The 12700-nt window shown below is 60.8% G+C and overlaps 1 protein-coding gene and 1 long non-coding RNA gene across 2 annotated transcripts in view; one reads left to right on the plus strand and one right to left on the minus strand.

Moving 5' to 3' along the window:
* PAXIP1 (PAX interacting protein 1) overlaps positions 1–7863 on the minus strand; it is a 30374-nt gene extending 22511 nt beyond the window's left edge. The window contains exons 1-3 of the mRNA XM_037049496.1: positions 7697–7863; positions 4438–4572; positions 1782–1825 (exon numbers count right to left, since the gene is read on the minus strand). Of these exons, the coding sequence (XP_036905391.1) occupies positions 1782–1825; positions 4438–4572; positions 7697–7777 (260 nt within the window). The 5' untranslated portion in view covers positions 7778–7863. The remainder of the gene's footprint in view (positions 1–1781; positions 1826–4437; positions 4573–7696) is intronic.
* Positions 7864–8222: 359 nt separating this feature from the next.
* On the plus strand, positions 8223–11642 carry LOC118989375 (uncharacterized). Its single transcript, XR_005067003.1, has 3 exons — positions 8223–8325; positions 9134–9253; positions 9403–11642. It is a non-coding gene; the product is annotated as an uncharacterized LOC118989375 (long non-coding RNA).
* Positions 11643–12700: the final 1058 nt, after the last annotated feature.

Here is a 12700-nt window from a genome sequence, read left to right on the forward strand (position 1 = left end):
TCTCGTAGCAGACTCACCTGCACCCCACCCCCACCCGCTGGGGGTGGCGACAGACCCAGGGGACCGAGAGCAGCACCACTGGGCAGAAGGTTGGGGCACAGGTGTCCTGCGAGGCGCACTCCCAACGCACGGACACCCAGCCCGGGAGCCGGCTGCCGGCCCCGTCCCGGGGGGACCGCTTCCTCCGGGAGCGTGGAGATGCCTCCTGCAAGGCCCGCGCGGGCCTGGGCCCTCCCTGGCCACCCGGGGCAGAGCTCTTCCCCCAGCTCGGCCTGACCACCCACTGGGCCGGCCGGGCCCCTGCCACGGCCTCGTCAGTGCAGATGCTGACGCTGTCTGCCGTGTCCACAACCAAATGAGAGGACAGCGTGTCCCCCAAGTCAGGTGAGGTGAGAAAGGAGGCCAGACTGGAAACGCTGCTGCCACCCTTGGGCATCTCCGCCCCAGGCCTGGCCCGCCAGTCTCCGGGCTCCCTCTGGGACCCTCCGAGCCCCTGAGGGTGGGCAGGGAGCGTGCCGAGATGAGGCCTCCCGAAGGGGCTCCTGCGGCAGGGCGGCCACGGCAGCGGGACGAGGCTCCTATCGCCCCAGCTACCCTGTCCCAGTCCTTACAACCTGCGTCCGTGAAGAACACAGACCCCCAAAACACCAGAGGCCCACTTCCTTTAACCCTTTACACCGCGGAGGGGACACCTTTGGTTCCCGAGATGGCCTCGCACGAGTCCCGCCCACCATCCAAGAGCTGCTGGTAGAGGTGGGGACCGGCCATCTGTCTGAGGCCCTGCAAACGCTCTCCACAGTAGGATGCCCAATGCCCACCTCGCTGAGGGAAGGACGGGTGTAGCCACAGACCCCCTGGCCCGAGGCGGCGCAGGGTGTGGACTCACAGGACCCTGCCTGGGCCCGGCGGTCTCACATCACACCTGCTGGGGCCTCTCGTGCCCCTCACAGGGGTCTCAAACCCAGTGCCGCCTGGAGGGGCTCTCTCCTGGAGGATGTCTCCCACTCTCGGGGTGAAGCAGGAGCTGGGAGACCTGGGTGCGGGCCAGGGGCCTGCAGGGGCCTCAGGGCCCAGGCGCCCTCAGGAAGGGCAGGAGGGACGAACATGAGGCCTCGGCCACCCTCTACGGACTGGGCCCAGCCCACTGCACGCACTCAGCACGCACCAAACAGACGAACCCCTACCAGCAAAACGAGGGAGAGTAACCCGTCCCGGCCTCGTGGCTCAGCTCAGTGGAGCGTTGTCCCAGACACCCAAAGGCTATGGGTTCAATTCCCGGTCGGAGAGCACAGAGGCAACTGACAGGTGTGTGTGCCTCTCTCTCTCTCTCTCTCTGAAAACCAATAAACATCCTTGAGAGACAATTTAAAAATAAATAAATAAAACCTCCTCCCACCTGCTCTTCAAACACTTCGTCACTTGACTCTCAGACACACAGAAGTTTAAACACACCCCACCTAACCACACGCCGCAGGAGTGGTCATTTCAGACAGGGCTCTGAGCCCCGAAGCCACAGGGCCCCAGGTCAGGCAGCCGTGTCTGGGGCTGGGGGGTGGGGGGCAGGGGGGCGGGGACTGGTGCCCACGTGCCAGCCTGGAGGGCAGCTGCTCCCCCTCTCCCACGGGTCAGGCTGGGGGTGGTCGGCACACGACACTTGATGCGGGAGGGCAGGCATGACAGAGCGTGCACGTGGCACAGGGTGCCCCAAACCCACTCTTTGCCCAGGCACCCCCCGCCAGCCCTCAGGCCCCTGTCCCCCCACCCCCCGACGAAAAGGATACGGCAGGAGGGCTCCGCACTGCACCGACAGGGTCACCCAGGATGGCTGCGAGAGAGAACAGAGGCTCAGGTCAGCGGGCACCGCACCCCCTGCACCAGTGCTGCTCCTGCAGACGACGGCCCGGCTGCGACGGCCCCACACACCCCGCGGCGTGTCGGTGGAAGACGTGCTGCTACTGCCCCAGGAGAAAGGCCCAAAATCGGGAGTAAAGATCTAACCCAGGCCGACATGCACATCACTGCATTCAGCCCCCAGGCTGGGGGAGACCCCGCGTCCCTGACGGAGGGGCGGGGCCGGACGGCTGTCCCCACACTGCGCTGAGCGCACCCTGGCCCCTCCGGGGTCCTCCTGCCCCTGAATCGGATCAGGGCCGAGCCCGTGAGCTGGCTTCAGTGAAGCCACGTAGGTGCCCGGTCAGCAAACCACAAAAGGCAATTTTCTCTGAACTCTAAACCTCAGATCACCTGTAAAACCTTTGGTTAGTCACTACCTTTTGGGTGACTTGTATTTCTCTATTTAATTTTGAAAATTACAGGAATCAGGCCGAGAGCTCTGCTGCAGGGAAGTACTCCGTGAAAGCCTGGCGACGCCGCCCTCCGCCGGCTGAGACACGGGCTCCGCACCAGCCTGCACCCCACTGCTGTGTGGCAGCGACGGCGCAGGGCTGGGCGCCACGCCGAGGACAGACACCTGGCTTCGGGCTCAGGCAGCTGGAGCTCCACGCTGACGACCCTCATGTCACCGGACCCCGCCGGCAAAGTGCCAGGGGAGAGGCCGCCTGCCGCTAACAGCATGTAGGAAGGCCACACACTCTGGGCCACAGAGGCAGCTCTGCGGAGCACGGTCACTGCGGACAGCTTGACGGCTGGGTGCGCATGCAGCTGGCTGACCGGACATGGGGCACCAGCCGAGGAGAAGCGTCACACCCAGCTCGGCTCCACACTGTTGGTCGAGCCCACCTCCGGGCCCAGGTGAAGCCAATCGGGACCTACGAAGTGACTCGGCTCTGACCTTCCCTCGGAGCACCTTTGCCCCGGGCGCCGCTCTGGCCTCAGCAGCACCACCCGCAGAAGCACCCCTGGAGCTCCCGGGTTGCCTCGTTGAGCACCAGGCGGCTTTTCAGGAGCCAGCCGGGAGCCAGGGTCTCGAGTCCCCCGCCAGGGCGTGACCTGTGGGGTCTCAGTGCTGGGCAGGCACAGTCACGTCGCAGGGCTGGGGGGCAATGGTGGGCAATGGGAGGGGGGCAGCCATGAGGGGAGTGAGCTCGGCTGCAGAAGGGCCCCCGGGCTCTGTGCAGCGCCCGCCCCAGAGCTGCCCCTGTGACCACGCGTGGGGTCGGCAGGAGACCCGCTCACAGACCGCCAGGCCAGCGGCCACCAAGTCCTCCCCGTCGCCCACAAATAACAAAGCAGAAATGGAGAACGAGGAAACTGGCCATCAGGAGCTACTTATCCCAAATGCAAGGAACAGTGTTAAATCAACCCACTGCAAATCAGCACAATTAACACTCCCCGTGACGTCCAGGGCCGCTGAGGAAACTATTTCCGGTAAAAAAGGTACCTGAGAGTTCTAGTGCCTAGAGAAGCAAGTAATTAAGCACCTGTAAACCCAAACAGGTAGCAGGCAGGCCGACGGTCACGGTGCGTGAGAAGCCCTTCTCTTCAACACGCATTTGCCAGGTCGGCATCACAAGCACAGGGGAGCCCGTGGGCTCAGCCCAACCCCCCCTGGAGGCCCCAGCCGCATGGAGCATCGGAGCATCCTGGGCCCCCCCGGATTCCTGGGGTGCATGGCGCCGCCATCCTTGCCCCGCAGACCAGGATGCTGACGTGGGGAACAAATCGAGCTGGGGGCTCGTGTTTAAGCCCTAGAGCCAGGGAGCCCCAGGTGGGGACAGAGCAAGAGGGCCAGCAGAGTGGTGACGACTGCGAGGCGGGGCACCAAGTCTCCCACTTGGCCTGGACGGAAGCCTGGGGCGTTGAGACTCACCTTGTCTGCAACTCAAAGGAGACCGCTGTGTTCAGCCCAGAGCCAGAGTGGGAGCCGAGGCCACGAAATGCACCCCATGTGGCGACCCCGCTCGTGGACTGCGAGGCCGGGGCTGCCTCTGTGGCGGTCACAGCCCCCAGCTCTGCAGGGAGACCTGCTTCCGGCAGCCTGGGTGTCGCTGTGCCCAAGCACCTCCGTGCTGGCAGGCACACTCAGTGTTTCCTTCCTCTCCCTCCTGCACACTCAGTTCGGGCAGTCTGCACACGCACACACACACGTGTGCGCGTGCACATGCACCACAAACCACGGACCTTTCCTCACATACAAGCCTCACTTCGGGGTGTCACACACACAACCCCCGCCACAGGGGTGGGCTCCAAGCCGTGGGGCTTGCAGCCCCTGGGCTGAGGGCCCGTGTGAGGCCCCCTGGCCTGACCACCTCTGAAGGAGGGTGAGTGTGCCGACGGTCAGGGGCCGGGGCTGCTGGCCCTCCCAGGAACTGAGCCTGAGGTCGCAGAGGCCAGTCACTGTTGAGATGGGAAGGGCACCAGCCCCCTGCAGCTCCCCCTCCAGCGCCAGCCAATGCCAACAAGTTCCGCCCTAACTTCCACGCGCTGCTTCGCACACGCACGGTGGAATGCAGAGAACTGACCAGACATGCCACCGACCTTCACGACAGGCAAGTCAAAGACCTCTCGGGCTTCCCCGACCTCCGGGTTGTCCCCGTCCTCCGAGATGATGTGCGAGGCCAGTGCGTTGTAGGACACCTCCTTGGCTTTCCCGGCTTTCAGGAGCTGGACGACCTTTAAAACGGCACACGAGTTAAGTCAGAAAATACTGCACCTCCACATCGGCTTACACAAATTACTGAGAAGGATGAAAACTGTAACTGAACACACACCATGGCCCCCACACCCCCTCCACTCCGAGTCACAGCCACTGAGACGCTGGGGGACAATGAAAAGCAGCAACTCTCGGTGTGATGGCCGAGGGAGTGCAGGGCCCACCTCAAGCCCAGTGCCACGCAGGGTCCCCGCACCAGGACAGGGGCGTGGGGGCATGTGGTGCCCACCACCGCCGGGAAGGCCTCTGGGGAGGCTGCAGCGGGTCCCTGCGGGCACCACAGGGCCTGCACTCTGCTGCCTGTCCCCGGGCCTGTCCTTGAACTGCTTTTGTGACAGGTCCTCTCGCCGCAGTCCCAGACCCCATGGATGACAGTGTGGTCCCACTGGACACATGCAGAGCCCCCAGGAACTAGAAGGACTCTCTGGGCAGGACACAGGCTACAGCACGGAGAGGGCCGCAGCCACCCTCGAGATGGGCGTGCGGGCGCACACCATCCGGTCCTTCTCCTGTGCGCTGCGGTTTCGTCCTGAAACAAATCAGGGTCTCAGTGAAGACCATAGGGCGTCGAGCGAGTGATGTTGGGTTTTCCAGAAAGACAGCTGTCAGTGTCACGGGGGGCACGGGCGGGGCGACCGGGAAGAAGAGCCCCACTAAGCGGGTGAGAAGGCAGGTAAGGGGTGTGAAAGAACGTCGCCAGGGCAGGAGGAAGACACGTGTGAGAGAGTGAGCAGGACGGGCAAAGGTGGTGACCACAAGGAGACTGGGTGCCCGGAGGGCGACATGTGGGTGGGGCAAGAAAGGCAAGCAGTTCAGGTGCCGGGTTCCGGGCGCCAGCTCAGGACGCACGGCAAGATCTTCTTCAACAGACGCCTCGAGACCAGGTGGAGATGGTGAGGCTCCCAGGACGCGCGATCCCCCCTCCCCCGACAGGCCATGGCGCCCACATTCACCCACACACGGGACACCCTCTAGGACCGGTCACTGACTGACCGACCTCCAACACAACTGGAACAGACCCCCCACACACTTTCAGTCGTCGGAAGCATGGTGGTTGTGGGCCACACACCAGCTCCCTCTCCATTTCACTGGGACGTCTGAGCACCTGGAGCCCCGGTCCCACAGAGGAAGGCCCTCCTCTCCCGGCCCACCGAGTCTGTGGGTCTGCAGACGTCATCCTCTCCTACCCGCTGCCTGAGAACGACCAGGTTGCCCGCGCCTGCAGGAGGGCACGGCTACAAACGCCCACATTCAGGCTCCAGCCCCTCGGCCCCCTTTCAACACCGGCGCCCCAAAACACCAGGCAGCCGCCTGCACATCCCCCCTGCCTGTTTGAGTGTTAGCTGCCCCGTCGACACTTTTGGGGCATCTGTAGACTGAGGCCACCCAACCGCCAGCCTGGCCAGCATGCAGACTGCCCACTAACCTCTGCTCAGAGACGCACCTCCACTCCCTCCAGCCAGTGCAGCCCACACTCACACCCGCCTTCCCTCCTCACCACGAAGGAAACCATCTTTCCCCTCCTCCTCACCTCTGCTTGTCTCGGGACCCACCGAAAAGGACACTACCCTGAAGGATTTCAGTGGGGCCGCCACGCACCCCAAGGCCTAGCACTGCACTGAGACGTGCTCAGGTGTGCAAGCTGCTCCGCCCACTACAACTGTGAGACCCGTCTCTCCGTTACGCTGGGCCCGGCGCCATGCCTGACATGCACAGGACTCGGGACATGCCAGCTTTCTGGGTCCGTATGCACGAGACTCAGAGAATCAGATGCTGTGGCTCTAGACTTGTTAAGAAAAAAGTCCGTTGCAGACCCCAGTGGTTTGCGAAGGCCATTTGTACACACTTTGACTTGATTTACACTTGAGCAGATATGGGTGAGCACCAGCTTGTTCCAGGCTTTCAGTAGCACTGGGTTCAAGTCCCTTGCAAGAGCCCAGTCCTGAAGTGGAGTGGGGGGAGGAAGAAGAGGGGCTGAAGAATGGCAGGAAAAAGGGGAGATTATCAGCACTGGATAAAAGCTAATGCTGTTTAGAAGCTGTTTATGTGTAAGTTCGAAGCTAAAACTCTCTTCACCTAAAGGTACAGTGGAAGGATGGAGGGGTGGGTCAGCCAGAAGTTCGGGGGGTGGTTACTAAGGCACCGCTGAGCCTCCACCCCTTTCCACACCTCCCTCCAGGCTTGGCACTCCCTGGGCAGGACACCCAGGCCTAACTGCATAAACTTAAAGGGAACACACCAGTAGATTAACCCAGGAGCTTATTCCACCAAGGCTCCCGCCCACCGCAGCAGAGCAGGACTCTGGCTTGGAAAGAAACGGGCTGCAGAGAAATATGGTAGAAAAGCCCCGGCACGCATTCGCAAGAGCCGGCACCACAAAGTTTTGAACCCTGAGAGCGAGGGTGCCACCTGGGCGTTCTCCGCACTTACTGGGCAACTCAGCCAAGTACGGAACACTGAGCCACTCAAGTTCGTGGGGGGCGAACGGAGCGCTTCTCAGGTGCACACAGATGACAGCTGGGTGGCTGTCACACCAGGCCGGCTCGAGGAGCCTGCCGCTCCAGGAGCCCAGACACGGGTGAGGGTGGGCAGAGGGGAGGTGCGTCCGGGTCCCAACCCCGCCTCGGAAAGCAGTGAAAAGCGCGTCTCCAAGGAGGCCGCGGGGTCGCGGTCCGGAGACTTACTACGGCCAAGCGACAGGCCAGGTCGTCGGCTCCCCCAGGCGCAGGGCAGCGACACTAGGCCCGACAGAGGGTTCCAGGGGGACACCGAGCAAGAGGGACTCGGGCGCTGACTTCCACCCACGTGTTCTCCCCTCCTCTCGGGTTTGGGCAGAGCCTAGGGTCCCGCAGAACCTCTACATGTCCCCTCCCAGGGTCCCACAGCCCGCACCCCAGGTCCTCTCCCGAGGGTCCCAAGGACCAGATCCTCTCCCTCTCCCCGGCCTGCTCCGCCAGGCGGCCGAGACTCCGCGCAGCCCGGAGGGCAAAGACCCGGCGGCGGAAACCCGAGTTTCTGCACCGGAGCGCGCGCCCGCGGCGGGAGCGGAGCCCGGCCGGGGACGCGGCGGCGGCGGCGCGGTACCTGCGGGTCGATGTCGCCCACCACGTAGTACTTGACCTCCCTGAACATGTCCTCGGGAACTTGGGGCGCCTGGTCCGCCATAGTCGCGGGGGCCGGAAAGCTCGGCGGCGGCTCCCGCCCCGGGCCGCGGGGCCCGCCCGGTGCAACGATTCGGGTCCACTCCCCCGCCCTCTGTGCCCCCGCCCGCGCCAAGCAGCCCAAACGCGGGAGTCGCGCGCGCCCTGCGGGACGCACCATCCGCGGGCCGCCGGGGGGAGGGCCGAGGGGCGGGCGGACAGAAGACACCGCCCAGCGCCTCCGCTGCGGCCCGGCGGACCGGTGAGTACGGCCTCCACACGGCCCGCGCCGGAGGCCGGGGTCGCGTGGCCGCCGCTCGCTCACGAGGGGGCCCCGGGCACTGGGGGAAACGCGCGCCCCCCACGTGCGGCCGCAGTGGGCCGGTCCCGGGAAGGTGGGAACGCCAGGCCCCTCCCGTCAGCACGCGCGGCCGCCCGGGCGGCGCAGGCGCGCGGCGAGGGGGGCGGGACGCCGGCGGGCGGCGGCGAGGGCGACCGGAGTGCGGCTCCGGGCAGCAAGTCCCGAGCACAGAGGGGCGGAACGTCGCCGGTCGCTGCCCGACCGGACCCGAGGTAACGTCCGCGGCCGAAGAAGGCCTGGGCCGGGCTGAGGGCGGAGCGTGGGGGCGAGTCGGGGTCCGAGCGCGGCGCCCCTGTCCAGGTGGACGTCTCTCCCCACCCCCCGAACCCCCTTCCTACCGAGACCCCGGCTGTGGGTGTGAGCCGCGCTCACCTCCCGGCAGAGCCTCTGACGACACAACACGCCTGCGACGTGCTCCCGTTCTGACGTCACTTTTCCCCCTCATGGTCGTGACGTATTTCCTCTCCAATGTCACCCCGTCTGCATTACTGTAACGTGTCCCCACTCTGACGACATCCCTCTCGGACTGTGTCATCGTGTTCTCGATACGACGTCCCCCCTTATGCACGGTGGTGATGCGTTCCACTCCAACGTCACCCCATCTGCACAGCAGTGATGCGTCCTCGCTCTGACGTCATCCTGGCAAACTGTGGACGTTTTCCCGCTCCAATGACACCCAATCAACTAGGGGAGGCACAAGCTGCCCAGCTCCGCACCCCTGGCCCCTCCCAGCCCCTCCTTGCAGAGTGCCTGGGGCTCGAAGGCGTAAGGACCAGGGCCGCATGCTCCTTGCACACAGCCCACCCTCCGGCCTCCGGAGTCTGCTTTCCAGCGAGGTGGCCGAGAGCCGGGCCCAGCACCTTCTTCCCCAGGTGTGGTCCTGCGTCTTTACCTAGTGTGACTGTCACCAGCTAAGCAGAAAGCTGTTTTTAAGTCAGTGATAGTGAAGTTAGTTTGAAAAAGGAACTTTAAAAATTAGTGCGGCGCTCTCCTGTGACATGAATTCACTGTTGTTTTTAGTCTGCTGTGATCACAGAGAAGTTCTGAAGGTGAAACCTGACTGGGACGCCGCCCACGGCCAAGCCCTGGCCGCTGGATTGGGTGATGGGGCTGTGACCGCCCTCGCGCTGGAGGAGTGTAGTGAGTGACTGTGCGGGCAGAACGCCAGCCCACAGGGCGCCTTCTCATTGCCCGCACGTCTGACCACTCTGATGTCGTCTGTTCTTCGTCTTATGTTTTTGTCTTTTCTTAGTGCTCATCGGAGGACTTTTTTCCCCCATTGCCTTTAGGGAGAGAAAAGCATTGCCTGTATGCGCGTGGACTTGGGGAGCTACACGCAACCCAGGTACGTGCCGGGACCAGGAATCGAACCTGCAGCACTTCAGTGTATGGGATGACACCCCAAGCACTGAGCCACCGTTGCCAGGGCTGCTTTTGTCTTTGGAACAGTCTGGAATATGCAGCAGCCTTACTTGAAAGCTAAGGCATTTCTTCTACAGGTAACAGAAGCATTGAATGCTTGCCTGAATAAGAATTAACCATCTTTCCTTTGAACAGGCGAGAATGTTCAGGGTCCAACGGCAGGAAGGCCTACCTGAGTGTGGTCAGTGGGCTAATAAAATGGGTGCAAGAACTGAGAGTTTTATGTGACCATTTCGCCTAAAGCGTCGTGTGGAGGGTGGTGGTGTAGTGTTACAGAATCGCATGCTTACGGTCTTACAGTAAAGGGTTTGTAACAAAAGGGCGTTGTGTGTGCTGGACCCTGTATTTGGGGTTGACCGTGAATAAAATTTCACATTCAGTGTTAAGGAGACGATAGCCTAATTAATTAGTTCTAAAGACAGGCCCAAAATCATGCCCTTTAGTTGACCCGTGTGAAGAAATTTGTTTTGCTCTTTCTTGGTTAAACAAGAACCTACCGTGTAACTTTACACTGAGAGATTTAAAGCATACTTCAAATGGTTATTTTATATTGTAAGTTAAAAAAGAACTCGTCATTTGCTGCAGGACAAGTGGACCCTGCGGTGACTTCAGATAATTCAATAGAGCAGATTGTGAACTAAGAAATCTCCGTAAAGTCCTGTCAGCCCGTCAGAGCCCATGGAGCTGGGCAGGGTGGGCGCGGAGCGTGGCAGGCCCCGTGCCGCCAGCAGCAGGAAGGCCGCGGGGAGACGCCCACGGAGCACTCACTCCACAGTGTATCCACCACAGCAATTCTGCCAGCGACAGAAAATAAGCATTTTAGGTAAAATTGAATTTCAGGTGCAGAGCAGGTGTTCCGAGGAAGCCTGGGAAACGGACGTCGCGACACCATGAGGGATAACCGTGCACCCGAAGACTCGAGGGGGCAATTTAGTTTTTAAACATCAGCCCCGAAACTCGTAAACGTGATGGTCAGCAAAGGTCCGTCTCTATCACCTGTCCATTCACAAACTCATAGGAAAAACTGCCAGGTTGACACTGCTGTATGCCCTCCGTGAGTAAACAGATGGCTGTCGATGGCTTTGGGGGCACGTAGGAGATGACCCACTTTAGGGCAGTAAGAGTGTGGGCTCCGCGTTTCTCCGGCTCGGGTGTACGCTGCCCAAACGGGGCTCGCGAGTGGTCCTCTTCTTACACTCCTCCCAGCCCAGGGGAAGGCAGGGTCATTTCGCTGATAATCAGCCTCCCGGTGACAGCCTGTGTGATGCGAATTTGATAAAGAGGGTAATACATTTCTTATTTTCCATTTTGTGAAATTAGGTTTTTTGAGGCTAGAAAAAAAGTGAAATTAGAAAAATCAGAAACAGAGCTGGGAATATTGCACCCCAACTGGGCATACTGGTGGGACCATGAGGCAGTTACGTAGGTAAGTACTTCCGCATGGCTTTTTAAGAAACACATCTTACATCACATACAACAGCTTCAGCCTCCTTCTCACATTCTCTTCCGTTCAGCTCATCACACACCCGGGAAGTCAGACATCATGGGTGTTTAGAAAGCCTTCGTTTCCTCTAGTTTAGTTTCTGGATTATGGCATTAAACCTTTGAATGAAAAGGAAGACCTGAGTCACAGGCATGAATGGGCCTGAATGTCATCCCCCCTGGGGGTTCAGAGACCCCAGTTCAGGGGAGAGAGTCCCCTGCCCCCCAGGGCACAGTCGCCACCAGTTGTCATCTGCTCACTCGAAGCAGAAAAACAAAAACCAGCCAAAAAAGTAACTGACCTGGAATCCTCGCCCCAGAAGGAATACCACTGAAACCCTTCTGGACGCTGTCCTATGCGAACTTGTTTTTCCTTTAAAAATACAACACCACACACATTCCTAGGTTGCTGCTTAGAAAACAAACGAGGAGGCCCTTCCACGTCAGCGAATAGCAATAGGTCTGCGCCGTTAAATGGCAGCGTAATGTTCCACCTCGAACAGACCTTCGCTCGCTCAGTCCTGTGCCGTCACTCCCAGTAAAGGACGCTGCAGTAAAGGGACAAGCCTGTGTCATGTGCATGCCGTGCCCAGTCAAAGGAGAGCTGTTTCTGTGCCTGTCCTGCCCCCCCCCCACGGCCCCACGTGCAGCCTAGCGCCAGCCAAGAAGGCCGAAGGCAGAAGCCAAGGGCAGAGGCCAACGGCAGTTTTGCCCTGGGGGTGGCTTGCCACCTGCTGGAGACACTTTTCATTCTTCTCACTAGAGGACAGCAGGCACTACGGGCATCTAGGGGTCAAGGCCAAGAAGCAGCCGAGCCTGCGGGGCACAGGACACTGTACGCCGGAGGGTTGCCCTGTGCCGAGTGTAGCTGCACTGCTGCTGGGAGACCCGGTTTCATGTGGTGTCGGAACAAACTACACATTTTGTGGAGCTAAGTCACTGAAAGCTGCTCGCACGCTATGGTGGCTTGCCCTGACAGCTTGTCTCCAGGTGACACTTGGGCATCTGTCAGGGAGCCACTGCTTCCGGCACCACAGATGGGGAGAGGGCAAGTAGACACCCCATCCAGGAGGTTCTCCTGCCCAGTCCAGCCACTTCATTGGCTGGAATCCAGTCTGGTGATGCCAACCTCAGCTGCAAGGGACGCTGGGAAATGTAGTCTCCCTGTGTGTCCAGGAAAAGGACCTGGGATGGAGAGTTGTTTGTTTTTGTTTTTGTTTTAAGATTTTACTTACTTATTTTTAAAGGGGAAAGGAGAGAAACATTGATGTGCAGGAGACAGGCACGCAGAAGTAGGCACCTGGCCCACAACCCAGGCCTGGACCCAAACCGATGACCCTTTGGTTCTCAAGCCAGCCCTCAGTCCACTGAGCCACACCAGCCGGGGCTCATTTTTAAGTTAAAAAAAAAGGCAACCCTACAAGGTAAGATTAGAGAATGCAATGTAACATAAATTTTTAAAGATAATGTCAAACCACCATGCGTGCCCATAGCTGCCCCACACGTAGTCGTTGCATTTGGGGTTACTGGCATTCACAGCCGGGGTCAACGTGCTCTGGGACAACCACCTGATACTTCACAGAGGCCTGGCGCGGGCAGGCTGGCGTCTTCCGTCCGTCTCCCTCCACCCTAAGACCTGCACACCGTCCTCCCCCGCTGTCAGTCCCACGCGGCGGACCCGAC

The sequence above is a fragment of the Sturnira hondurensis genome, unplaced genomic scaffold, assembly GCF_014824575.4.
Source record: "Sturnira hondurensis isolate 20B ecotype Veracruz unplaced genomic scaffold, ASM1482457v3 Scaffold0006496, whole genome shotgun sequence".
NCBI classification, from domain to species: Eukaryota; Metazoa; Chordata; class Mammalia; order Chiroptera; family Phyllostomidae; genus Sturnira; species Sturnira hondurensis.